Source organism: Xiphias gladius, chromosome 11, assembly GCF_016859285.1.
Source record: "Xiphias gladius isolate SHS-SW01 ecotype Sanya breed wild chromosome 11, ASM1685928v1, whole genome shotgun sequence".
Taxonomy (NCBI): domain Eukaryota; kingdom Metazoa; phylum Chordata; class Actinopteri; order Istiophoriformes; family Xiphiidae; genus Xiphias; species Xiphias gladius.
This window is the reverse complement of record NC_053410.1, coordinates 3,403,277-3,428,682: the sequence shown is the minus strand read 5'-3', so window position 1 is coordinate 3,428,682 and position 25,406 is coordinate 3,403,277. Positions and strand designations below refer to the sequence as shown.

General features: G+C 42.1%; 1 protein-coding gene across 1 annotated transcript in view; it reads right to left on the bottom strand.

Annotated features, from left to right (window-relative positions):
* LOC120796097 (pro-neuregulin-3, membrane-bound isoform) overlaps nt 1-24,815 on the bottom strand; it is a 334,227-nt gene extending 309,412 nt beyond the window's left edge. Inside the window, exon 1 of the mRNA XM_040138459.1 lies at nt 24,095-24,815. Within this exon, the coding sequence (XP_039994393.1) occupies nt 24,095-24,815 (721 nt within the window). The remainder of the gene's footprint in view (nt 1-24,094) is intronic.
* Between the last annotated feature and the right edge of the window lie 591 nt (nt 24,816-25,406).

Sequence of the window (25,406 nt, the reverse complement as noted above, 5' to 3'; positions counted from 1 at the left end):
GGCTCCAGTTGTTAAAGTCTACAGACTCAAGGAACTTGTGGACAGGTGGTTTTGTGGAGCAAAAGCCTTTTGGGTGGAGCTTTGTCAGCAGTAAATTTAACCACCATCCACTAGCAGCAGTTTCAAAACACAGAATCACATCTGGCCCCATGTGACTTGCTCTACTGTAGGTTTTTTTTTTCTTCCCTTGCATATGGTTTGCCAAGGGGACATGAATGTATTTTGAGTCTGTGTCAGTGTGTGTGTGTGTGTGTGTGTGTGTGTGTGTGTGTGTCTGTGTGTGTGTAACCCCAAAGCAGTGCAGTGCAGATGTGTAGGGGGATGGGAGGAGCAAGAGGGAGAAGCACAGATGTGCTCCAGTGGGGGCCTCTGTTCAGTCTGATCAGACCCAGCGCTGCTGAATCAAGTGGCCGCTCATGTTAAGCCTCTTAGTGCTGATTCAAATGACACTGGGCAAGAGCTTCTGGCCCATGTCACACAAACATGTGTGTGTGTGTGTGTGTGTGTGTGTGTGTGTGTGTGTGTGTGTGTGTACAATTGCGTCTGTTTAGCTGTACATTCATGCCTGTAAAAGCAAGGAAATGATAGAAAAGGAAATTGTAAAGTGTTTGTGTGTGTGTGTGTGTGTGTATTTTTAAATTAATTGTAACATGTGTGCATTCCAAGCCATACACAGGCATTAGCAGAAGTAAGTATAGAGCATTATCAAGCATAACTGTACGTCCTCCCATATCATTGCTATTTGCTGGAAACAGATGCTTATGATCAGGTAAGATGGATGAGATCAGTATATGATCCGACATCGGCCATCGACGGTTTGCTAATAGGGATTAGTGGCTGGTGAGGTATGGGAGATGTAGCTTACAGCTCGTGGCTTTAGATTGAAGATATATAGTCATATTAGTCATGTACAACTAAAATAAGTGATGAAGTCAAGGCCTCAGAAACTGCTTGGGGACTTCAGTGTAGAAGCAGCATGAATGGCTTTTAAGATGATATAGAATAAGGATGGGATATGAAGCTCCACGTGGCACTGATGAATAGGTTAAATATACAATTCACCAATGGCCAATTGTTCCCATTTTCCATTTGGAAAAAAAAAGTGTTTCCTGATCATAAAAACACGTAATGCAGTGCAAAATCTTCGTATAGCACCTGTGTACCTGTATGTTTCCCTCCTCATTTTCTGTTACCACAAGCATTTTCTTGTGAAATTTGTCAACAACTGTCAACACTGCTAGAGGGACTCGTTTACTGCAGCAAGAATCAAACCTTTTAGAAACACAGGGATATATAATATCTAGGGGAAAATAGGAAAACTGAGTTGCTTTGTTCTAAAAAATTAGTATATTTATATGCATTATGTGTGTGTGTGTGTGTGTGTGTGTGTGTGTGTATATATATATATAGTAAAAGTAAAAATTGGTAAAAAAACAACAAAACAAAAAAAATTACCCTTGAACAATTTAGAAAACAGTTACTCTAGGTTTTTTCAGGCAGCGCAGAGGGTTTCCAGCAATTATTCTGATTGGTTCAATTTGTTTTCTATAATAACTGCAGTTGCCAGAAATTCCATGGGGGGGGGGGGGGTTGACTGTAAGTGGTGCAGTCACTCAGAGGTGCAGTCGTGGCATCACAAGATGAGGTTAAACACTCATATGGTAACTTACACTCAGTCAATAGCACAATAACATCAGTACAAAGGCATCCACGTGACTGCACACACACACACACACACACACAAAAGCAAACAAACAGTTACTGCACTTATATAGCGCTTTTTCAGTCTTATCGACCACTCAAAGCGCTCTGCACTACAGCCATGTGAGGGAGACATCGGTGTCCAGTGTTTGTTTGAGGTTTTTCGGTTGCCAATTTACTTCTCTTTGTCAGCTTTCTATTGTTCAGACACACTCTCCAGCTGAGCCCCCTTCGGCACCACTCGTCTGCCGGCTCTCCTCGCTCTCCTTAACAAACCTTTCGCTCGTTTGTTTATTCCTTTGGTGTCACAGCCAGCAGCAAAGTGCCGTTGAGCCCCCCATAACCTGCCAGAGTCAGGCGACAGATAACATGGAGGAAACAACGTATAGCGGAGCAAAGGGGAACAGGGAAATCTTCTTTTCATGCTAAGAAAGGTTTGAAGGATCAGTCCTTCTTGTTCTGCGTTGCTTAAAGTATTTCACATTTGATTGCTGTGGTATGTCAATATATACTTCATGTCAGTGCAACCGGTCCTACAACATGCTGATGGAAGACTTGGGTAGAAAGTAGTGCAATCACAGTTTCCAGAAGCCCAAGGTGTTTTGTCTTCCAGATGTTTTTTTATTTTTTTCGATTAGCAATCCAAAGCTGGGATTTAGCATTTTTGCTTGTTAAATGACTCAAGTAGTTGATTATCAAACTTGTTGTTCAATGAGCCTGCGCACGACAGGACAAGCACTAGTGAAACTGAATTGACAAAAATATATTATGTCAAAATTTCAAAAACACCATTAGTGTGTAAAATGACACAACTCCTAACCATTAATAACCGCAATTATCCTTGTTTAATGTGCATTCATATCATGTTCGGATTCTGCAGCCTCCCTCAGCGCTCTTCTTCCAAATGATCAGATCAAAATTACAATTTTACGACAATTTTGGCTTCTCTGATTGTAGACGGAAATGCCTCACTTTGTTTGGCAGTTGCTCGGGACAGGCACTTGCAAGGGGGCAGCCTGACCATCAAACCTTCCTGCACCTGACTGGACAAACACCTGGTTGGACAAACACAGCCGCTGTCTTTTTCTTGTAATTTTTAGATTGGACACAGGTGGCAGCTGTTCTGACAACAAATTTCAATCGGTGAACAACCAAAATCAGTTGCTGAATACATTATCGATACATCCAACACACCTGTTTGTGCCCCCACACAGGTGTTTGCATTTTTTTTTCTTTCTGGCTGATTAGACTTTTCCTCAAATTGCGGGTTATGAGTCGGGTTATGCTAGGAATTACATGAGATCACGAAACTGCATGTTTTAATAAGAATGATACGTGTCCCACCAGAGCAGGTGCAATGAAGTAGAGCGAGGAAGACGTCAAGTCAAGCCCAGTCTGGACACGCCCACACAGTCTTGGGTGGAGGTTTCATCAGACAAAACAAGTGGAAACACTTGTGTGGGTGTACCATGGATGTGGCCAGTGGATCCTTGCTTGCTTTGCCTAGCCAAATCCAAGAGTGCTGCATGTACTCTGGCGTTTTGGGGCCATGAAGCTGCCTGTAGTTGTAGCCTTGCAACCCAGAACATGAGTGCCTCAAACAAAATTGGACTTCCATACCTAACCAGATTGTGGTCTACTGTCCCTTCAGGATATTTTCTCACTGGCACACTGATGCTTACCTCTTTCTTCAGCTTTGTCATTTCATTTTGCATACAAGTCTGTCTTCATTTTAACTCCCAGGAACGTACGGTTATATAAACGCAGCACCATCGATGTCGTTTACCTATACATTATGGCTTGCGCTACATAGTCACTGCTTGTAACAAAAGATGCTTGGACCATGGTTAGATTCCTTGAATCTGAGGCAATAATCCCAACAGATTCCCTCACAGTTCATAGCCAGATATGATGGCTGTTCATCAGTTGTCGCTAGTTTTAAGATTAAGGCTACTGATGAGATTGCTGTATGACTTTTAAAAGCTTTAACTAATCCAACTGGGTACATTTCAACAAATGCTTTATGGTGGATGTACACGTTGTTTTGTTGAGGAAATGAAGAGAAGCAGCTTGTAATTGTGGGATTACACTGTTTAAATAATGTTTTCCCAATATACTCTACACAGCTCTGAATAGAAAAACCTCAAATAAATAAATAAAGAGGGGAAAGACAGTGAGTGTGCATATTTCATGTGTTTTATTCATTTTTCTCCCTTGTATCATCCCTTTATTCTCCCCAAAGACTGATTCTAGGTGCACTTTCTCCCCCCTCCTCTCCTGGCCCTCCACATTGTAAATCAGTACGCAGCTCGCTGCAGAAGCCCTCTCTGCTTTAGCCTGTCAGATTGAGGCCTCACTCTGCCGGGCTAGGGGACTCCTTCCCTCTCCCTCGGCAAACACCGGGTTAGACTCTCATCATGTTTCAAGCCATTACTAGCAAAGCCGAGCCCTGGGAAGGCAATGAGAGGAGAGCGGCCGGGGAATGGAAAGGAGAGGGCCGGAGGAAGGGCCATCCATCACTTCTCGGCCCCCTGGTCCTCTCACTGCCACTTCACCGACACACTCACCAATAAGGAGGGGATGGAGACGGAAGCCTGCCACGCCCAGGTGGGGGTCAGAGCAACCAGACAGTGGAGAGAACAGGTAGGAATTGAGTGGGGAGAAGAGGGAGAGAGGGAGAACAAGTCGAGCGGATTTTAGAGCCTGTTGTGACAGCTTCATGTCCCCCAGCAAGAGGCAAAGAGAAAAATGAATATGGGATGTGGGCTGGTGTCGATGGAGGAGACAGACAGAAGAAGAGGAGGAGGAAGAGGAGAGAGCGAATGACAAAATGAAGAGAAAAAGAATAAGAAAAACTGAAAATATTTTCTCTGTCTTCAATTTAAACCTCAAATATCCATAAATCCACTAAGAAATCTTATAAATACATAAATATATATAAACTTTAGTCATTGTTATCAAATTTAAAATCCTTCAGTACTCAAACATAATCCATTTGATTGCTGTCTGTGCATCTCTGGTTACAGTGCAATCAGGAAGTGAGGAGCTAATGCAGCATGACTCGATCATGACATGATTTGTGATGATGTGTAATTTTAGCTGTAAAATCTGAGCTAACATGGCGTCTGCAGTTAACTCAATGACTGAAGCGCAACATTCCTGTTTACATCGCTAAAATCACGAGGGAAACTGTGGCACCAAAACTTTAAACACTTGCATCTTACAGAGAAATAAGAAAAAAGAAGAGTAACAACATGAATTGTCTTGTAAATTCCATTTCCAGAGTCAACAATAGACTTTGAAGGTCAAATTTTAAGGTAACGTTGATGAGAAGTCCTCAAACTGCTCAGACACAATGGACAATTCCATGACCCCTGGGTGAAGGTAATGTGATACCATAGAAAAGCCCCAGAGCAGCTACTTAAAGAACATTGAGGTGAGATTATTTACCAACTGCTGTTTCCAAGGTCAGGAATAAAATGTGGAGCTGTGTTTTACACAACCATTACATAATTTTACAGTTTTCCAGATGGGTAAAAATATGTTTAAGAGATAACCGAGGCCCGACACCCTATCCAATCATATACAGGTAACTGCTGTACATTAGTAACATTGAGATATATAGGCAAACAATTTTTATTCATAAAATTAGTCTCAGAACACGTATAATGCCACTCACATGTCAAATAGTGGCTTACCTGAGTAGAGCCCAACTTTACCTTCAAATCAATGTGGTGCGAAAACCCGTCAGTAAAGGGAGTAAAAACCAAAACTAAGCGAAAATAGCAAAGACATTTGATAAAGATAGAGAGAGAGAGAGAAAGTCAGTCAGAGATAAATAACTTGCAAAGACTGAGTTTGATGCTGGTTGAAATATTTGCCAAACACCCCGCCGTGACAGCACCTGAGGAAACAGGGTTGCTCACGGTGACAGGAACACAGAGCGGTGCATTAGCAAGATATGCTCACCTCTGAAGCACTTCACAAAACACGCCTCACATTCTTCACTCTCAAATTTAGAGTCTGCTAGCATGCATGCAACCTGCTCTTGTAATTAAATCCTAATTCCTTCAGGCAAGTTGACAATTTACTCTTGTAAATAGGTTGTACATACTACAGTATTTTAGACAGTGCCAGCCCTTTGCTAAATTGCTTCCGACATATCTTGAAGGGCTTTGTCGAGGCAGGTTGTTAATTGGTCCCACTCAATCATAGCCTCAATGAAACTCAACCAGTACAAACAATTACTTTGGAAATGAGGAGCAGTTATCTCTTCCAGGGGTGGAGCTTAGCTCTCATCATGACTGGTGCAGGGAATTATGATAGACCTATGGCAGTGCAAGGGCAAAGAATGGCTCGCGTGCTTGTGCATGAAATAATCGAACTTGGACTAAAGAGTTCGGGAACTCAAAATTTCAAATTTCCTTTTATAAATTTTAAATAGATTGACGACACTGACAGCAACCCTAAGTTTTTTTTTTTCTTGTTTTTTTTGTAGGTGAGACTGAGTTGTCATACTGGGGCTCGACGGACTTTACTCATACAGCCTGCAGGTACGATGCTCTGTCAGACTCCTCTGCTACGACAGTGTCAGGAAGACAGCCAGCTAACAATCTGTATTTAATCCATCCTGGAACTCTTATAAATTTCTATGACTCAACTTCAATGAGCATCTATTCCTGGCTTCACAACGACTCATTGTAGTGCTTCTCATAATCTGGCTGGGTCTTAAAAACAGTGGATTTCAAATCAAGGGTCGTACCTTTTTTGGCAAGTGAATCCAAAGGTTTTCAGAACATTATACTGAAAACCCAACGCATTGGAGTCACAGTAACCTCATTGTTTATTAATGCAGAGTCACTAAGGTTTGAATGCAGCTCATTTCTCTTTCCAGTTTTGTCTCAGAGGAGCAATAACTGCCACGGCTGGATAAGGCCTCGCATTCCAAGCCATACATCATCACAGCTGGTGCCCAAAATCCCCCAAATGATTCTATCTGGTGCCAAATAGGATGTGAATGAGTGATTGGGGGGAGGGGGTCCAGCAAATCAAAGTCTCGGCAAGAAAGAGAAGAGCAAGAGGAGAATGAAGGGCGGAAAAAAAACGCATTTCTGTAAAGGTTAATGTGTGTTTGGATGTTGGTTGCCGGAGGGTATCTGGTTCTTTAATGAGTGTGAGAGAAAGTTCCAGAAGCAAGATGGCATTTGCCCTCATTTCTAATGGCAGCGGAGAGAAGGAGGCAAGTCGGAAATGAAGGAAGGACCGATGGCTGAATGGCAGGAAGTAAGGAGAGACAGAAGTAAATGGAAGGAGTTTCACATGTCATTGTAAATAGATCAATATATCTGCCCGAACTGTAACTTTCTACACCCAACATACTACACTGACACTTGCATCCAATTGTAAGTGACCATTCATAACACGTAACATGGACACTAACTACGGTTTCTGTCACTTGCCCATTCACCTATTTGGCTCTGCAACAGTATTTTCTCGTGAAATTCTTGAGTGTTAGTAGGATCTGTATTTTACCAAGTAAGTCTCTAGGCAAGTAAGTCACAATTATTACATAGATAATAGATGAAAACTAACCGAGCATCACACACCTTTTGTATCATCAGCATTTGAACCATCAACGCCACAATATGAAAATATGAAATCAGAAGTTACAAACCATGCCAATCATGCATGCATGAAGTTTGATGTCAGCGCAAAGTGACCAGCTTTCATTTGTTGGTTAATTTATTAGGATCGGTGCAGAGAGATTTACGTCATGAATGATCATTTATAGCCAAGAGTTTGCAGTTCAGTTTGTGTATTTGGTCTGAATGGCTCTGACCATTGCTCGTTGGGTTTCACATTTCAGTCCTGAATTGTTGTAGGACTTAAACAGACAACACCTCATGACATGTGAATATTGCTCCACATTCAGTGCTGCCTTCAGTTTGCCCCTTTGCATCAGGAAGGAGGACGGTTAAAGCCATTACCTCGAAAGCTAAGAATCAGGTTTCAAAGTGATTCTCAGACTCACATCCATGTCGATGGGACTGCTGTTTCAAATCGCATGCATAGCTGTGATGAAATACTAACAATCCACTTGTGGGAGTAACACATTTATTTATGTATGAGAACATTTTACCCCTTGACACAGTGAGCTCACCAATCATTATGCAATGTGTCAGCACGCGGTGTTGAGTGCAAGTGAAACCATGATGGCTGCACGGGTTTGTGCGAGGGACTCAACGCTTTGACGCTAAACTGGACCGTTTACAGAAGTTTTCAGTATTTCTTAAATGTGACCCATTCATATAGTTCTGCGTCCAAGTTTTGCTTTGGATTAGTTATCTCGAAAAAAAAAAAATGCACAAGTGGCACAATATGGCTGTAAGTATGGCACATTAAGGTCCACGGCGTGACTGACGAGGGAGTGGAAAGCCTGTCGTGACAGAGAACAAACATCTGTAACATGTCATAACTTCTCGTGATTAAATGACTGAGAAGGAGGCTTAATGGTGGGTTATGTAGTAACTAAGAGCAAAAAGGAGGAGGGGTGAGAGAGAGAGAGAGAGATCAGGGTCAGTAGTGAAGTCACATTAATCCCTTTGAAGCCATGTTCAGGAGGTTAATGGTCTCTCTGTGCAGTGTGACGTCTGCATGAGCGAGCCGGTAGGCGTTGTGGGACAGTAATACTGGACCAAACCTGAACGCGCCGACACTCAAGCGGGATGACGTTTTTGGTGTGTTTTCCATACAGCTTATTTGGGATGAGATGCAATATTGCTGCTTCACATGCAAACATACACAGAGCCGCGCATTCAGTCCCTCAAATACACACACAGCCCACAACCTCATGGCAGCTGCCGGTGTCCTGATTACTCTACGAGATACAGAGACAGAACATACAGTGGTTATGTTTCTATTCAAATGTTATGCAGTTCTAAAGTGAATTCCTGGAAGTTCAGAGGAAACAAACAAACAAACAAACAAACAAACAAACAGTAAATCAAACAAAAAACAGGATATGACAAGATTACATAAGTGAGAACTGACATAACATTTCACTGATGCTTCTCACCTACGATGGTGTTGGTGTGTGTGTGTGATTTTACTGAAAGACTCTCTCTATCTCCTCTCATCCACATGTACCCTGTGGTGATACGGAGGGAGATGACATGCAACAGGGACTACGTTGTCAAGCCGTATTTGACAAATCTGTTTATATCGGCTTGTACTGCCTCTTCTCTTTTTCAATGTGCCAGACTCTCCACCCATCGTAAATACTTCCTGCAATGTGTCAACAATTTTGAGATTTAAAAAGGAGAAAAGATATGTCTGTGTTTCAAGCAAAAAGGGTATAAAAACAGTTGATTTTTGAAACATAATAACAGGTGATTAGGAACATACTTCCTGACACAGAGAGCAAAAATACATATATATATATATATATATATATATATATAAAACAATAACATAAAACATACTTGTCCTGTGTGTCTCACAATTTCACGTGTAAAAATTGAGAGACGTCAATTTCACATATAATCTCACGTATTTCAACTACAGGCGCACGTGGTTTGTGGACATTTCACACCTAATTTAGAACGACATGATAGGCACATGTGCTTTTTATATGGGAAATCACCATGTGCCTTTTTTTTTTTGTTGTAAATTGTATTTTTGAATTACATAACACCAAATAGATGACAACACTGAAAACTCTTTTTTTTCTTTTTTTTTTTTTTTCTTATTAGGACAACATACAAAAACATTACCGCCGTACAACCACACGTACGCTCGCTCCGGTAGATGTCTCATACACTCAAGTGAACAGAGAAACAGAAACAATACCGCTGTATGGGCCACAGGTCAAAGCTCTGATGTCAGTTGCCAACGGAAAACGCTATAATCCCTTTAATGGTACAAATTGTCAGCGTACAGAATGAACATATGTTCAAATGACTGGGAAGGCTGTGATGAATGTTCTCTAGTCAAGCATAACCACACAGAACATCCTCAGTGTGTAGCTGCTCTTACACTGCGTTGCCATACTGTAGACTTACAGGCCTAGTGTGTGTGACAGTGTAGAGGAGTGAGATATTCATTATTAATTTTGTGGTGTTGATGCAGTATTTAAAAGGCATATGAGTGGGTTTACTTAATGTACTTTCAGATAGATTATATATAATATATAGGAGAGCATACACACGTGGTTGTACTACAGTGCGGATGCCAAGTGTCAAAGGGAGCGCTGATGAGAATGAGACACACAGAGCTGTCGGTCACGGGGGTCATTCATGGTTCAGCTCAACCTTCTTCTCTCGTCCATTCCACAGACTGAGACAGAAACAGAGCAGTTGGGGCAGACCGAGAATGATAACTGAGGTAAAACTGAAAGGGTGACGGGATCTGAAGTACTGAGGTGAAGCGTGATGATCTCATTGTTGATAACTGCGTTACTTAGGTAATGGCAACCCGTTAAATAATCATTTTCAGATATTTACTCATCAAGAAGCCTTTCATATGTTTCTGTGGACAGAAAAAAAAAATTATTAGCATTGCATTCACGTAAAAAAAGAGGAAAAGGAAGCATTCCCTTCTCCGTTCCGTTTCGATCACGTATTTTATTTTATTAGTGTCATATGTTTGCTAGGGTACGATAAGTCACATGCACTTTCATACAAGCGACCCTTGCGTCTTACTTCACTCAACATCCCCTCCGGTCCGACCGGCAGTTCACACCCTGATCAGGATGAGCGACTTGTGCTTGGAGAATTACCATCCGATCTAACCGGAGCTGAGCTGACACTTGGCATGTGGTTCATTATTTTTTAGTGGGAAGACGACTCTGTGTCGCCGCATCCCTACCGACAGCTCCTGCCTGTCCGTCTTCCTCCGGGCTCCTCTCAGGGTGCCGAGCCAGATAAGTGACACCCCGGTTGTCTGTGTGTGGGAGGGCGAGTGTACGAGTGTGTGTGTGTAGGTGTGTGCTTACAAGCGTATATATGTGCAAGTGGTTTCCATTTGTTGCAGATAGTGCGTGTGTTTGTGATTTGTGAAAAAGAGAGAACAGAAGGGGGGGTGGGAGCAGGCTCTGGACATCAGCCACTGCTGACAAGTTGCGGATGGAGTGTCGACAGCACACGGCTCTGACGTGTTCGTTGCCACAGAAATGAAGCACATCTCAACTCGATGCCACAATTGGCTGCAAACAGGATAAAAACAGTAATGGTTTTTATATTGGAAAAAATAACGACAATGACCTAAAGGTGATATTGCTGTGAAATGTTCCAGTTAACCATTGGAGCATTGCACCGTATGACGCACTGCACCGAAGCCATTCACTTGCGATCAGTGGCCCATATGTCAGCTGAAGGGCTACCAGGCAAGTTACATGGTGTCATATTCATACAAGACACACCAGTCACCAAAGTCATTAGCGTACATTGTCTGGGAACCTGGATGTCTGTACAAAATGTCATGGTAATACATCCCATAGATCCCATGAAACATATCAGTCTGGATGAAGGTGGTGCCATCCCCAAAGTCATACTGCTGGTGCGGTTAAAAACATTGGCATTTAACATTAAAAATTGTCACTGAATGTAATCCTGGGTTTTGCAAAATCCACTGGTCGTACTGCTGCTTCGCGGCAAGAAGGTCCTGGGTTTGAAATCCACCCGACCTGTCTAGGTCTTTTCTGTGTAGACTTTACCCTTTTCTGTGTCCTATGGGTGCTCTAGTTTTCTCCCACACTTCCCACAGTCCAAAGATATGCAGGTTAGCCGGACTGGAAATTCCAACTTGCCCTGAAGGGTATAATGTGGGCGTGAAAGTGTTTTTCTACGCTGCTCAGGGCGTGCCCTGCCTCCCCCCCGAGTGCATGCTGGGATAGGCATTGACCCTCTGCAACCAAGGACACGAAAAGTAGCTCTACAAAATGGATGGACTGATGGTCACACCACAACTTCCAGTCCTTCGTCTTCATTTACTTTGCACATAAAGAAATGCGTACCTCATGTAGCAACACCTTGTGCATGAGTGTGTGTGTGTGTTTGTAGGGTGTGCTTGTGATGCCAGAGCACTCAGAGTGTATGCTATACATATAAAGGCTGCATGACTTTGCTTGTTTTACCTAGACGGCAGTATCTAACCTCTTTACAAGCTGACTGCTCGATAATGGCTGAATCTGTGAGGAAAACCCGAGAACCATAGCGAGACCACTACCCTGCAGCAATGAGTTTACTACCAGCCTCGTGTTTGTTTTAGCTGCAGATCTGCTGGTGCACAAACAAAAAAAAAAGTCTCTGTGCTGATCCTCTCGACAAAGAGAATAAAATGATTACCATAACCGCTAACCAAACCGAGCACAGCTGAATCTATGAGTGGGAAACCGCAAATAGAAATAAGTAGAAATAACAAACCGTGTTTCAGATGGGTTTCAGCTGTGAAACTGCACTGATCACAAAAATGAGCCATACTGTCCAGTAACAATGAGTTGTGTTTTGGTGGCTCGTGGATTGTCCGGAGTCTGAGCAGCCATTCGCGGGAGATCACAGAGATTATTTTTTCTTTTTCTAGCATGAACGGCCGTCTGGTATTACACAGAAAAGCCCTGTTATGACAGCACTGGGTTCTACAGGGTAGGTTGGGTCATTTTTGTGTGTCACAAATGCACCCAGTGATATTAATCCTGTCTGGATCGGCCATGCCTGGCCTTCACAGACCATTTCAGTGCAAATTACAGAGCACGCACTGTTTTCCATAAAACCGTAGGAGAAACCAATGATAATTTATGAATTTAGTGATTTTAATGTAATTTAAGGCTGTTGACAGATAATATAGGCCCTATTTATTCTCATAAATGTAATAATGGTATTATTATAATATGAGATATCAAAGCTCAGATGTTGTTCAAGGAACTAATTGTTTCCAGATGTAGTTAGGGGGCATACAAATTGCCTCCCTCTATAAAACTAATTGAGGTCAAATAGAACTTTACAAAAAGTCATAGATCAGGACCAAGAGTTTGAAGTTAGTTTAACTGTGGACGTAAACATCTGCAAGCCATTCTGTTGCGATGTCCGACTTATGTTGGATGTGCTAACTAGCTAGTTACTGTGACAAGCAGCAGACACTAAACCCTCATGTCCCATAAATAGATGTGCCATCGCTTCCGCTAGCAATTTAGTTGCTAACGAGCAAAGCATATTGTATCGGTCTACGCTCGCCACCTCACAAACAGCTGACACTGCTAACCCCCTGAGCCCATTTCTATAAACAGCATCAGAACCTTGCCATCCATCACTCGCCACCAAATCAACTCCAGCTGGATGTAATGTAAATGTAAATGAACTGAGTGGGCAGAGAGGAGAAGATGGAGGGAGAATGAAGGGAGAGCACACTGTCGCTAGATGGATGAGGGGCTGGCTTCCTTCTGCTTTCATCTTGGCCACTGGATAGCTCTCCTTGAGCCAGTTCTCCTCCTGCCCCCTCAATGCATTTCTTACTCCCCTTTATTCTCTTTCGACTCCCCTTCTCCTCCATTTTTGTCTCCACTCATTCTCTGTGAAAAGCTTCCAACTGTTGTCCACAGTGCTGCGGCGTGCTGCGAGAGTAGAATGGGAGGCAGAGCCCTCAGCTATCGGGCTCCTCTCCTGTGGAACCGACTCCCAGTTTGGGTTGGGGAGGCAGATACCGTCTCTACATTTAAGATTAGGCTTAAAACTTTCCTCTATGATAAAACTTATCGTTAGGGCTGGCATCAGGGAATCTCCGTGATGCATTGAGCACTTCTTCCTTCTTCTCTGCATGTCATTAACTTGGCGTCCTCTCTCTCCTGTAGTTTGTGCTTTTCCTTAACCTCTCTGTCCTCTCTCTCTCCCTGTCCCCATTCTGCGATACCTCTGACACTGGAGCTGCAGGATGTGGATCGTCCACTGCTACTCAACAACCAGCATCATTAATTTTTGTAATTATTGCTATTACAAATTGGTGCTGCTATCATTACTGTTGTTATTGTTAATAACATTATTACACCTCTACCTATCACTGTTATTATTGTCATTGGAACACAGTCTGACAGTGCTTGAAAACAACAGTATGTACAGCTGTTCCTGGTCTCTCTCTCTGCCCCTCTCCCCCCGCTGTCTCCTCTCTCCCCCATTTCTCTCCTCTCAACCCAAGTGGTCGAGGCAGGCGGCCGTCCAACCTGAGTCTGGTTCTTTCGGAAGTTTCTTCCTGTTCAAAGGAAATCTTTCATCTTCACTGTGACCAAGTGCTTGGTCATGATGGGAACTGCTGGGTTTCTCTCTACAATATTGTGAGGTCTTGGCCTTACTCTGTAAAGTGCCTTGAGATAATGTATGTTATATTTGACGCTATACAAAATAAAACTTAATTGCCTTTCCTCTTTTCTCGAACCACACAATCGCATCTTCCTCCCTGTCTCTGCTTCTTGTTCTCCTGCATTGCTTATAAAATGGTCGTGTCCCAAATGCTGAGTCACACAGCCTAAAGAGAGAAAGCGAGAGAGTCCACCTGTCATACGTAGATCTGCGTCTCTTTCAAAAACACATATACAGACAGACAACCCACCAGCTCACTAGACTCCCTGAGACAGCTGGCGGCAGAAAAAAACATGAGACAGAGCTAGAAAGAACATTACTGCCGAAATGATTATTCGTTTGACAGAAAACTAATCACCAATGATTCTGATAAATGCTGAAGTCATTTATCATAGGACAATGTCAAATATTTGCTGGTTCCAGCTTCTCAAATGTGAGGATTTGCTGCTTTTCTCTGTTTTCTCCTTTTAAGCTGACTTTAAATTGTGAACCGTTTGTTGGAGCAAACGAACAATAAGATGTAACCAGGGGTTTGTGATGTGCTTTTTACCCTATATTCTACCATTTTATAGCTCACATGATTAATGGATTAATCCAAAATTTTACTGACAAGTCACTTGATAATGAAAATAATTTTTACTCGTAATAGAGAGGAAAAACATAGCAAGACAGAGTATATGGTGAAGCATGTTGTCATAATAGTAAATGCTGAGCTCTAACTGAATGTACTGATTGTGTAGACACACACAAACACAAACACAAACACATGATCCATGTCAGGCTCCAAAAGACAAATGATGTAACCATCTGCCCCAAGGACAGAGCTGGGAGACCAATGTCTACCACATGACACTGAGCTTAGCACTTTGTGTGTGTGTGTGTGTGTTATTGAGGTTTGTTTTCCAACAAGGTGACCCTCCTGTTTCCCCAGGAAACCTCTTGTGTGGTAACATAATAAGTAATGTGCTGTTTAACAGCTCTGATTTCCAGGAAAATAGTCTCCTACATCTGTAGGCTCGCATTATCGAGGCCTCCAATTGCTGTTACTTAGCTTAGTAATTTACAGTACAATGCCAGCATTCTCAAAATAAACAAACACAACACAGGAAATGATTTTTCACCGAGCTTAATATGCTAAATCCTCTTTAACTGTAATTTTTCCAAAATAAAACCGTCTTCCACTGACACCAAAGTCACCAGCTTGACTGCCTCCTCTGTGCTTCTTTGTCCTATTTCCTCCAGCGCTGTCAGCTCCAAGGCCTCCACCAGACAAGCCAGCTCCACGCAGCCTATCAGAGAGAAGCTGGCAACAATCTTTGAAGCCAAAAATAAACGCAGCAAAATGCAGCGAGCTTGAGATAATCAGCAGGTCTGCCTGCTAAACTGCTGAGTGGCAAAAGACCAGGATACAATCACACTGGGATCAATATCTTGTACAGGGAAGAGGGTGGTTGAGGTGGCTCGTCTAATGTGCATGAAAAATGTACCACTACACAGTGACACACCCACATTCAAAGAATCATTATGTACAACTAACCAAGAGGGAGGGTCTCTTGCTGGTACTGATGTCGAAATTAATGGCCAGGAAAACAGATTCATTATATGAGCTTGAGGAGCTCTTCAGTGCTCTTCAAAAGATCATTTACACAAACAGTAGCGTTGAAAACACCTACAGGGTCAGTGGCAGAAGTATCCAGACTCTTTTCTTAACTATAATTCTTCAATTATAATATGGATATCGATTGGGTCATTATTACTGAAGATTTCCTTCTGAAATCTAGTGAAGGAGAGTATAAAGTAGCATCATACACAGCAGAAATACACAAGGATAATACCTGAGTAAATGTACTTAGGTAAGTCTCCACCACTGCACGTGACTGCTTGTATTCTGACTGAACGGGTTCAAAGGCAACCACTTCAGCCGCCGAACGGGGGGTGTTCATTTCACTTCGATTCACATTTGAGTAGATAAAAAATGCAAATCTTCCTTTATTTGTTGGAAAAACTAACCTTTTGACTCCTCCCTTGTACACAACCCCTCTTAATGACGCTCCAGCGAATCCAGTCAACATCGGCAGCTGGAGCACCGGTAAAATGAATCAGACAAGCTGACCTTGAGACAGGCAGTGAGGGACACGGGGAAAGAAAGAAGAAAGAGAGCCGGACGGCAGGTTGGAGGAGGAAAAAATTCAATCATACAGCTCAGCCACTGAAAGAAATCAGATCGGACTAGAAGTGGTACAGGCCGGAATTGCTGGGTTCCCTGCTAGCTCGGTGTACACTGAGATTAAACAATCACCGTCTAAGCATTTTATCTTCGCTAATAGCATTGTTTACTGCCAGGTGCCAGCAGCATAATGAGCAGAAGGCAGAGGGAGAGACTTTTCGTCAGTCCAATGCATCACTGGTGAATATTTTATGTTTGCAGTATAAAACTAAGGGAGGTCAAACTGTGTCACTTGGCCTATATGACCCAAAGTTGATGTCTACATACGTCAGTAAACACATTTTGCATGGAGTATTACTAAATCTGTCTTTCAAAGGAATTGCTAGAGGACCAAAAATTAACGAGCAAATGAATAAGGGAGTTACACGCTGTACATGCAGGTCACACTGTATGTACAGCGTGTACATCAACTCGCTTGTCATTTTAAGCATTTGAACAAACGACCTGTGTCAACCCTGTCTCCTTTATTTACAGCTAAACTGCAACAGTTTGTGGGAAACTTAATCGCTGGCTTCATTATGTTTTAGAGGCAATGTTGGTTTTTGAACGAATGAAGCGTTACCTCTTGTGAAAGGCGGCAGACGTCTCCAGGAGGCGGTTGAGTTGGATGGCAGTGAATAGAAAATCTGATTTGGTTGCAATTACATTTCCTAAGAAACCTATTTCGTGATGCAGTTTAGTTGCATATGATTGTTATTTCTAGGAAACACGGTTGCCAATGTTGTCATTGTTCCTTGCGCATCCACAGGTCAGCTGTGTAGTTGGAGTTTCCTGCCCCCATTTGTCATTGCCCAAACTTCTCCGAAATAACTACAGAGAGAGAAACTGCAACACTAGCTGTTGGCTATGGTTGAACTCATAGTAGTCTGATAGTTATTTGCTTACTTGTGTTAAACGGTGCACTGCTGTAAGCAAGCTGATGGATTTAATAAGAGCGAGAGGGAAAGGTGGGCTTTGGGAGAAGGGGGTGTAGATTATTGCCTCTTCGGGAACCTCTCTTATTTAATAACCCACAGAAATCAATATGTGCTTCTCATACAGTATGCTCTCTGATTTATTATATAAAATCTGGAAAGCAAATAATAGGTTTTGGACTTAATTTGCATTATGTTTTATGAGATCTGTCTGAGTAAAGACAAAACATTTATGGATTAGTTGCTCACTGACAATGACTGACCCTATACAGCTGTATTAAACCAGTTTTTTTTGTTTTTTTTTAAACTTGCTTATATCAAATGAGTAAACATAGCAATTGATGAATGTCTTTTTATTGACTTATTTATTGCCTGTTAAATGCCAAGCAAGTTAAAACAAAAAAAAACAAAAAAATTCAAATTAAGGATTGAAGACAAAGATTATATCACGATGGGACAACTCACTGCTAGTCCAATTTCCACTACTGAATACAAAAGAAATCCCAGGTTGTGATATTAGTGGCTGTTTCCCATCTGCAGTCAGAAGCAAACACCTCAGAGAATGGGGACATTGGAGCAGTTAGCTAGCAGGTGGCAGCCTCCTCTGGAGAGCCGGCACAGGGCAGGTGAATCCCAGAAAAGGAGTTAACTTCTCTTAGATCTCGTCAGCGTCTCCCTTCCCCGCCACGGGCTCTAATAAAAATGGAGCAAGCCTCGTGTAATCAAGGCAGCTTAAACCTGAATTCATTATTAAAAGCTCCACTGAAGTTAGTGGCAAAATCTTACAGCTTTATACTTCACTGTCATCAGGACCCATCTGATAGATGTGCTCGGGAGTTGAGAGGAGAGAAGAAGTGAGAGAAGAGAGGAAGACGGAGAATCTCAACCTTTGCAGTCATGAAGCAAATTTGTGAGAAATCTCAGAAAATAACACCTTTCAAATTTCTTCTTTTCCACTCCACCAAAAACATTCTTAACCAGCGTGGGGAATGAATGCACCCTGAACACCTTCATTCACTGAAGAAGTATGCATGTACGGAAAATTGCTCAGTGTGGGATAATTTGTCAAAGGGCCATCTTAAATTATTTATACTTACCTTTACATATTGAACATGTTTCTCTTTTGCTCCATTAATACTTTATCACTCTTCCCCCTGCAAGACATTTCATCAGGATGAATCAATGTGATGTTAAACTTAATTCGCACGGCATCTCCACCATGCCCCCATGCCATCATTCCCGTGACAGGCTTGCAGTTGCTGGCAGGCAGGCAGAACTCTCATACACGTGTCTCAGAGTATGAAAAAACAGGCCTTTTTTCATTCCTCTTCTTTGGTGATTTTATTTTTTTGTTATACCTAATAGAAAATGAAAACCAAACCATTTTTTTTTTTTAGTCTTACTCATCTCTTTTTGACCATGAAAATGGAAAACAATTTTAATTTTTGTATTTTAAAATGAAAATCAAATACACGTTTATAATAATACACATTTCTGAAAGGAAAATCGAATGACCAAAAGACACACAAACCTATTAGGAATAATTTGCGTGCTTGGTTATGAGTTATCTTGGCAGTGAAATGAAGTGGAAAATGAGGAAATTACAGACATTTATCGTTTACAGTAGATGCATGGGAATACATACACTAGTTTCCCAGAAATTTTTATTACAACACCCTCAAGATGGGTATGTGTTGCGGGCCAAGTTTTAATTGGAATTTATTCAAAAGACCTATAACTGTGCATCATGGTTTGCTGTAGAATTTCAGAACAGAGAAGAGGAATTGGAGACGTCAATTGCAGCAAGTCATTTAGTCTATTTTGAAGCTTTAAATGGGTGGATTAACCTGTCAAGGGTTCCAATTTAACACAATTTGATCAGACGAAACTTTGCGATTCATCAAATCATCAACGAATGGCTCTGACTTTTGAGACCCCTGGGGGTCTGGGGCCCAGGGCAGTTGTCCGCCGGCCAATGGAAAGACAAATCACCTTACGCCTTGTTGCTTGTCTTGCTTTACCTCCAAAATTGAAATTCTCAAACCTGAAGTATTTAACCCCCACTGGGAGAACTTTTCTACATTTTTAAATAAAATCAGTGTTAAAGGCTACCTTTAAGACTTGAACGACTTGTAATGTGGACATTTGTAAGCGACTTTGATCAACAGAGTCACGCATTCTTTCATGATCCTCCCTGAATGTGAATTAAATGATCATGAAGATATACAGACCCAGGTTCAGTGACTCCACTCTAGGAGCCACTTTATAGAGATTATGGTGAGTGACACAATCCCAGGTGTATCATGAGTAAATGTAACTGAATGTACCAAAAATATTCACACTATGGATATCAAGTGCCACAATTTAATCTCATATTTCAGTCACTATTTCGTCCATGTATTACTTCCCTCAAAAACTGTAGTTTTGTCCGAGCTCTTTCAGTTGCAAAGAAGCATTCAGACCTAAAGGATGGCGCTGCTTTCAGTTCTCATTCACACAAGAGGTCCCAGCCGGGTCACACACATTGAATACATTAGACACATTTAGACATGCTGCTGTTGACACTGGAGTGTGTACATATGTGAATTTTCAGTGCACAGACACAAACATGCAGACATAGAAAAAACCCACAGGGACCTTGTTATTAAGCAGCTCACAGAGAACTAATCCAAGTGTAAAGACTGTGAACTCCGCAATCTGGTTTAAAACCTAAAATCTGGTTTAAAACCTAAAATCTCTCCATATTAGATGATTAGTGCAACATAAACATGTGCACTGATGCCCTCCGTGTTGGCCAGCAGCGATGAAAGCCAAAGTTAATTCTTGGTTAATTTGGGGTCTCTAGTCATTTGTGGTATATGAAATGACTGAACCGTCTGACAAAACTATAAAACCATATACTTATATGATTTCCAATGAGCAGGCATAGAACACTTGAGGAAATTCATCAACAAATATAGCTTAAATTACCATCTCTGTCTATGGTTTTTGCTTCTCCTGTGAAAACATGTCTACAGTAGGAGAATGTACAGTACACTAAAACTCTATAACCAAATTTAAGCCTTGATCCAAGGAGTTGAGAAAAGTCAACTGTAAATTGTGTGCGCTTGGAATACGTTTTTGATCATGTGATCAAGAACTTGTTTTGTTGGAAACTACATGCTTAGACCATTAGTATAGTGGTGGAGTAAGCAGAGAGAGAGTTTAGGCTTCATCATTTGCTCTTTGGTATTTCCAGAGCATTTTGACTTTGCCATAAGAAAGTCACAGTGTAGTTTGGTCAAAGTGCACGACTGAGCTTGATGTGCCATGAAAACTAAAAAGAGATAAAATTTCCCTGCACTATACTGTTGTCACAGAAAGCAGCAATAAGCACCACTTCATTGTGTGTGACTGTAACGTCACTTTTGTTAATATAAGCGTAAAACATTTCCTCAGGTCTCTTCAAAGAACCCTTGTGGGATCCCTGAAACGCAGCTGAGAGAAAACGCCCTCTCAAACATTTCACCTCAGCATCATTTAATGAAAAACATCCCGCTACAAACCTTCTATCAAAACAATCCTTCAACAGTCAGGCTGCTTGTAAGCCCATGTAGTGTGTGTGACTGATAGGTAGGCTAATGTAATTCTGTTGCTTCCACAGTCATGGCGATGGGCTGTTAATCTGGATTTAGGTTTCAGGGGCCACTGTCTGACTGAAACCTTATCCCACTGAGTGGCTCAGCATGGAGACAAAGACCTCAGACTGCATCAGAACATCTTCTGGAGCTCGGACCTGAGATTAATGTAGTGATGTACAATCAAAGACTGGGCTCTATGGACTCATCTCAGTTTCTTTTATTGTTTTGTCTTTTCTATTAGGGACATATCATGCAACAAATAAAACCCCTAATTTCCAGTCCTTTTTTTTTTGGTTTTTATTTCTATTTCGGTTTATATGAAGCGTTACTGCATTATTGATCATAATTTGTAATCTTGAGAGGCATGGCAAATAAGGGCACAGATCCGATTTCCAGTTTGCTTGATCCAAGTGACATTATCGCTGAGGCATCACCTGACATTTTGTCCTGCGGTGCAGAGGTCACTTGGCTCCCTACAGGTAATGGTATCAACTCTCCAAGGTGTCTGCTTCATTCTGCAGCTTATAGCACGGGGATTGCTTGAGATTCTGTAAGGCACAACAGATTTAGATATGTCAATCATGCTTTCAAAGTGACATTTACTAGGAGTAGGACACCTTAACGCCTTAATCATATCTTCTCATAGTTGTCAGATCTTGATTTTTTTTGACAGTTAGACAAGCTGGAATGTCACCAAATATCATTAATGCTACACTGCACCGGGGTTTTTAATAGCCGTTCACTATGCCAAACATGACTTCAACAGAATTGAAGATGAAATATTGCAAACTAATGATCAGTGCAACCTACAGTAACATTAGACAATCCAGGGGCCTCTGATTTTTCACGTAATGTTGAGGATATTTTTAAAAGAAAACTGGGAATTGGGAATTCACGGCAGCAAGAAAGGGACAGGCGGCTCATCCCACTTTGCAACTCTGTAAGCCAAAGCAGGCCCCTGAAAGCACCATAGCCCAGTGTCAGATGAAATCTATGTCCATCTTAATTTTGTGACCCAAAAAAAAAAAGCGACAGCATCAATAAGAGCACCCAGATGGCCAGCTTTACTTAAATTAATAGAATTCTCTCCGTTTCTGAGCAAAAGCCAACACAGGCAATTCAGTAATACCGCATAACACATTCACACATAATGGATAGTTAATGCGAAAATGATGGCCTTTTCAAATCAAAGCAGCATGTGGGTGGTAGGATGGAGGGGGTGGGGGGGGTGAAGGGTGTTTAAGATTATCGAATGAGTTGGCTATTCTGTAGTGGCAGAACTTTCTCAGGCAAGCTGGAGAAGGAGTGACATTTTCTCTAGGATATCTATCAACCAGGCTTAATGGTTTTCAGGGGCACTTACTGGAGAAATGGCATTCTTTTTTAATGGTTAATTAATAAATGAATGGATGATGATGAATGGCCCCCATTTTTACTCCTGGTAATGAATTGATACACAATTTTTCCCCCTATGTTTCTAATTATCAGAGGGAACATTCCCTGGTCTCTAGTGTGGTCGGTGGACGTCTTCATTATCATGGACAGAAAAAAAGCAGCCACACCTGTCAAGCGGACAGAAGCCAAAGCAGGTGAAATGGGGTGATTTTGTTTATCACTAATTTCATATGACGGCCATGATGTAATTATCAATAATTAAATGAATTGCAGCAGGCATGTAAATCACGCATTACAACCGAGTGATAGCAACAATACTGAAGCTTAAATGCCTTTACAGAGCCATTTAGGTCAGTGTAAATTAATTCATAGCATACAACAAATGCACGTATGTTATTTAATTGGTCCAGACTTAGACATTTGATAGTATCATGTCACGACCGTGGGGGAATGTAACTGTAATATTAAATTAAACTGCAAGAAGAGATTAACAGTATGTGAGATGTATGATCCTGTATCATCTACATTTCAACTGACTTACACGCAGAGCAGGAGGTCACTGTTAAAAAATGTAACCCCCTTCCTGTCTTCGTAGGCCAAAGCCAGGATCAGAGACAGCAACAACACAAGCAGAGGGAAGTCCAGCCCATAATGTGACACCATCAGCTGTGTGTGTATGTGTGTGTGATGTGTGTGTCTCATTTAGTGCTGCAAGAAAATCCCCCGTAGCACTAATCAATAGAATGTTTGCTGGCAGGACTTGTGTCAAGGACAGCGCTGGCAAAAACAGTAGGCTACAGGAATCGGCATCCATTCACAAATGGATTAGAATACGTTTCCTTTCAAGATGCAATAATTGATCAGTTTATCTGGCGGTCAGTTACCGTTTTTGTGTCACGACAATAAAAGTCTGCAGGTTTACAGCAAAGAAGCATCACGTCAGTATGACATCTTTGTAGCTTTAAGATTGCAGCGAGTAAATAACACCACTTAGTGTACATACGAGTGCATGCATGCACACGTCACGTCAATAAGTATACATCTCGCGTTTTCATCTTTGTGCATTAGGTGCAATGTGCAGGAGCTTAACTTCCAGGCATTTTAAAACTAAATGAACATTTTATAATCAAATGCATTAGAAATCTTTGTGCATGAAGGCATTTCCACAAACTTCCCTCATGTCGAAGTTATTGTTTTAACCTGATCTTATTCATCCTCATCCCAGAAATATCACCTTAATGATCATTTTGCACAAAGTACCTGGAAAAATGACATGACTGACACTTTGTACCAATCCTTATCCACTTAATGTGATGCTAAGATCGTCTTACTCAATATATCACCAAAATCCAACCACATTTCTCCTTAAGACCAAATTTGTAACCTACCGTATCTATTTTCCACGTTGCTCAAAAGAATGTCAGAGCGCTTCTTTATATGCCTCCAGTACATGAAGAGGCCAAGAAATAGGGTTTAACCAACTATAGCAGAAAGATTGATTATTCAGTCCTGCGATAGTTCAGATAGCCTTACTGTACAAATCAATGCTATTGATCACTCTTCTGCAATTCTCAGCCCACAGAAGTGTAAGATACACAATTTCTGAAACTGGGAAGTAGTGCATGTCAATTGCGAACTAAATGATCCGGATAAATGATCTGTAAAATCAAATAATTGTCAAAAATAAATCGAAATTCAAACATCAGTCTTGTTGATAAAGAACCAACCGATGGACAAACCTTTCACACTTAAGCCAGTAAACAGGCAACACACCTGTGGAATGCCATTAGTGAATCTGCCCATTAATCTGTTCAAACAAAGCAAACTCTCGACAAACGAAATCAAGTTTTCAAAGACCAAAGTTGATGTCCTTCATTGACACGAGTGACTTACGTGATTTGCGGTGGCTGTGCGTACGCGTGGTGAGCGTAGTAGAGACTGTCTCAGTAGTAGTAGGCTCCGGGGTCCACATCTGCGTAGAGTCATGGAGTACAGTTGGATTAGACGGAGCGGGGCTAGATGTTGCTGCTCCAATTATGAAGGTCGTCCTTGGTGCTGCAGTGGTTGTAGTAAAACCTGAAGGTCCACGTCCGTTACGATTTACAGGATTCCAAGGGGTTACTTGGCTACCCGAGGCTCCACCCCCTCTAGGGTTTATAGTAGTGGTTGTAGCCGTGGAACGAGTTCTACCTTTAACAGTTACAGTTTTGGGCGTGGGGTTCCCTCCATCAACTGTAGGAGTAATTGTAGTAGTTGTAGTATCGGGACTTTTGGGAATCCCGCTCGGCTTGGAGAGGAAGATGGGATCCTGACCTATTCGATTAGCATCCACCAAGTCCGTTGGCACGTAATCCCGCACCGTACCCACAACAATCCATTTCAACAACATCAGGCTCAATCCAAGGCCGATGAAACCGATAAGTAAGGGGACCACACACAGCCATGTCTGCTGGCGTGGCCAAACGGCACAACGAAGGGGACCCTGATCCTGGGCTTGGCCCTCCCCACGGCCCCCTGAAGCCCCTGAACCCTCAGGTTCTTCCAGGATCACCACCCCAGATACAGCTGCCCCAGAACACTCGCCCATACTTCCCTGCCGTCCTTTATGGCTCATTGAGGGTTAATCCCGTGACAGGCATCGGTAGCACATGACAGAAAGGTTTCCAACAATGCCAGACATTGAGAAGAGACAAAGGGAAAGGTGAAAGAGTGGATAAAAAAAGGACCCCACGAAATCGCACTCTCAATAACACATACACAAATGTGTAATCCAAGGATAGAGAGAAGGGGAGGGGTGCAGATACATGCAGACAGGCAATCACAAACACACAAGCACACACACTCACACTCCCAGACACCCAGTGAGATGGGAGAGCTGGCGTAAACGGATAATCGCCCAGTTAGTCCGTGTTTTTTCTTGCCCAAGTCCCTATGTCCAACTGAAGCAACAGTGAACTTCGGGGATGGTCACAGTATCGCAAATCAGAGGAGAAGAAGAACTGATGCCTCTCACAGGGAGCAAGAGGGACAAAGAGAGAGACGGGAGGGAGAGATGGGTGGGAAGGAACAGCTTTACATCTGTGCATGTGAGGAATCCATAGCATCAGTGTTCGGATGCCACTGCAGCAAAATTCCACAGCTATTTCTACTTAACATGCACGTATGTCCTCTCCATGTACAATCTACGATGGGACAGTGCTGTCTA